This window comes from Equus przewalskii, unplaced genomic scaffold (genome assembly GCF_037783145.1).
Source record: "Equus przewalskii isolate Varuska unplaced genomic scaffold, EquPr2 contig_R1927, whole genome shotgun sequence".
NCBI classification, from domain to species: Eukaryota; Metazoa; Chordata; class Mammalia; order Perissodactyla; family Equidae; genus Equus; species Equus przewalskii.
Genome location: NW_027228527.1, coordinates 1 through 1,591, shown reverse-complemented (window position 1 = coordinate 1,591; position 1,591 = coordinate 1). Strand labels below are relative to the sequence as shown.

General features: G+C 34.8%; 1 protein-coding gene across 1 annotated transcript; it reads right to left on the bottom strand.

Moving 5' to 3' along the window:
• Positions 1 to 1,107: 1,107 nt before the first annotated feature.
• LOC139081398 (olfactory receptor 2AJ1-like) lies at positions 1,108 to 1,584 on the bottom strand (the record flags this gene model as incomplete). The annotated part of the gene is made up of 1 exon (XM_070606964.1): positions 1,108 to 1,584. A coding segment is annotated over one exon (477 nt), but the record flags the coding sequence as incomplete, so codon positions are not given.
• Positions 1,585 to 1,591: the final 7 nt, after the last annotated feature.

The window sequence follows — 1,591 nt, the reverse complement described above, 5'->3', positions numbered from 1 at the left end:
GTGTATGAAGACTCTTTCTCAAGAAGTCCACCATGAGAAAGGTAGACAAGGAGGTCATTATGATATAGTTACAGAGATACCCATGAGTACATTGTGTTCAAGGGGAAGGGCATCTAATCTTGCTGTGGCTGGCTAGAGAAAAGAGGAAAAGGAGATGGAGTAAGCAGATATAATGAATCAACACTATGGAATATGTGAAAACTAAATGGAGACTTTGGAGATGACTCAATTTTAGAGTTATGTGAATATGTGAGAATGTCCCAGACAAGTTAAAATGATAGCAACCCTCAACCCAACACTGTAAATAGCCAGTCTCTATTTAAAGAACAAATGAGTAACTCCAATGGGCTAAATACAGAGAAAGAAGGTTACTAAGGTACAACAATGAATTTATTAAAGAAGAATTTAACTCTGATCTCATATTTCCATTTCACTAAAATAAAAAATGAAACAATACAAACAAGAGCACAACAAAGTCAAAAGTTAATTAGAACCATGTTTCTTGAAAATCCTCTTTCTTATGTTGACCCCCATGGATGACCTTGTCTCTGACATTACACAACTGCTTACCTACACAGCTCAGCAAGTGACTTTTTTCTACATTCAATAGTCTTCATGGTAGACATCTTGATGAATACCGTATTCCCTCCATTATAAAATAATTATAATCATATTATTATAGCCAGTTACATTGACATCCTAGATATCTGACCAGCTCTTTGGCATTCTTAAGTATAATTTTACTACATTTCATAAAAATACAGATAATTTTATGGAAATACATTTGTTATGTAATGTGTCCAACTGTATTTAAAAAAATAATTCTTACAAATTCTTAAAATTTTGGTGGGAAGAACCAGGAAGATGTGGTCATCATTTACCTTTTATATGCACCGTGGGTAATTATAATTAGGATCTCAGGGGGAGCAGCACATTATATGAGGTATGTATTTACAAAACAATCACATGTGAAAACTTTATCAAAAGTTTGGAAATATCCACTTCTTTCCATACTTAGAGAGATGGAGACTTTAATTGTCTTCTCAGGAGAAACTAATAATGGAGTTCTTCTAGGTATTGAATATAGAAATATATAAAACACACAGATCAAACATTTTTTCTATTTTTATGCATAAAGTTATTTTTAAGCATATTTTTCATTGCCACCAAAACATCTTTATTCCTAAAGCTGTAGATAATTGGGTTGAGTGTGGGAGTGAGGATGGTATAGAATATGGCCAGGAACTTATACTGGCCTGGAGTGTGGTATGACTTAGGCCTCATGTATGTGAAAATAAATGGCCCATAGTACATTATGACCACAACCATGTGGAAAAAACTGGTGGAAAATGACTTTTTCTGTGCTGCAGATGATTTCATTTGGAGGACAGTAGGAAGAATTTGCACATAGGAAACAAAGATTAGGGAGAAAGGGATGGACAGAAAAATGATGCCACTTACATAAGTTCCTTGCTCATAGTGTGTTGTGTCCACACAGGACAATTTCAACATTGCAGGGACTTCACAGAAAAAGTGATCAATAGCTCTTGAGCCACAGAAGGGAAGATGGAGAGTGTAAGCTGTGTGAACT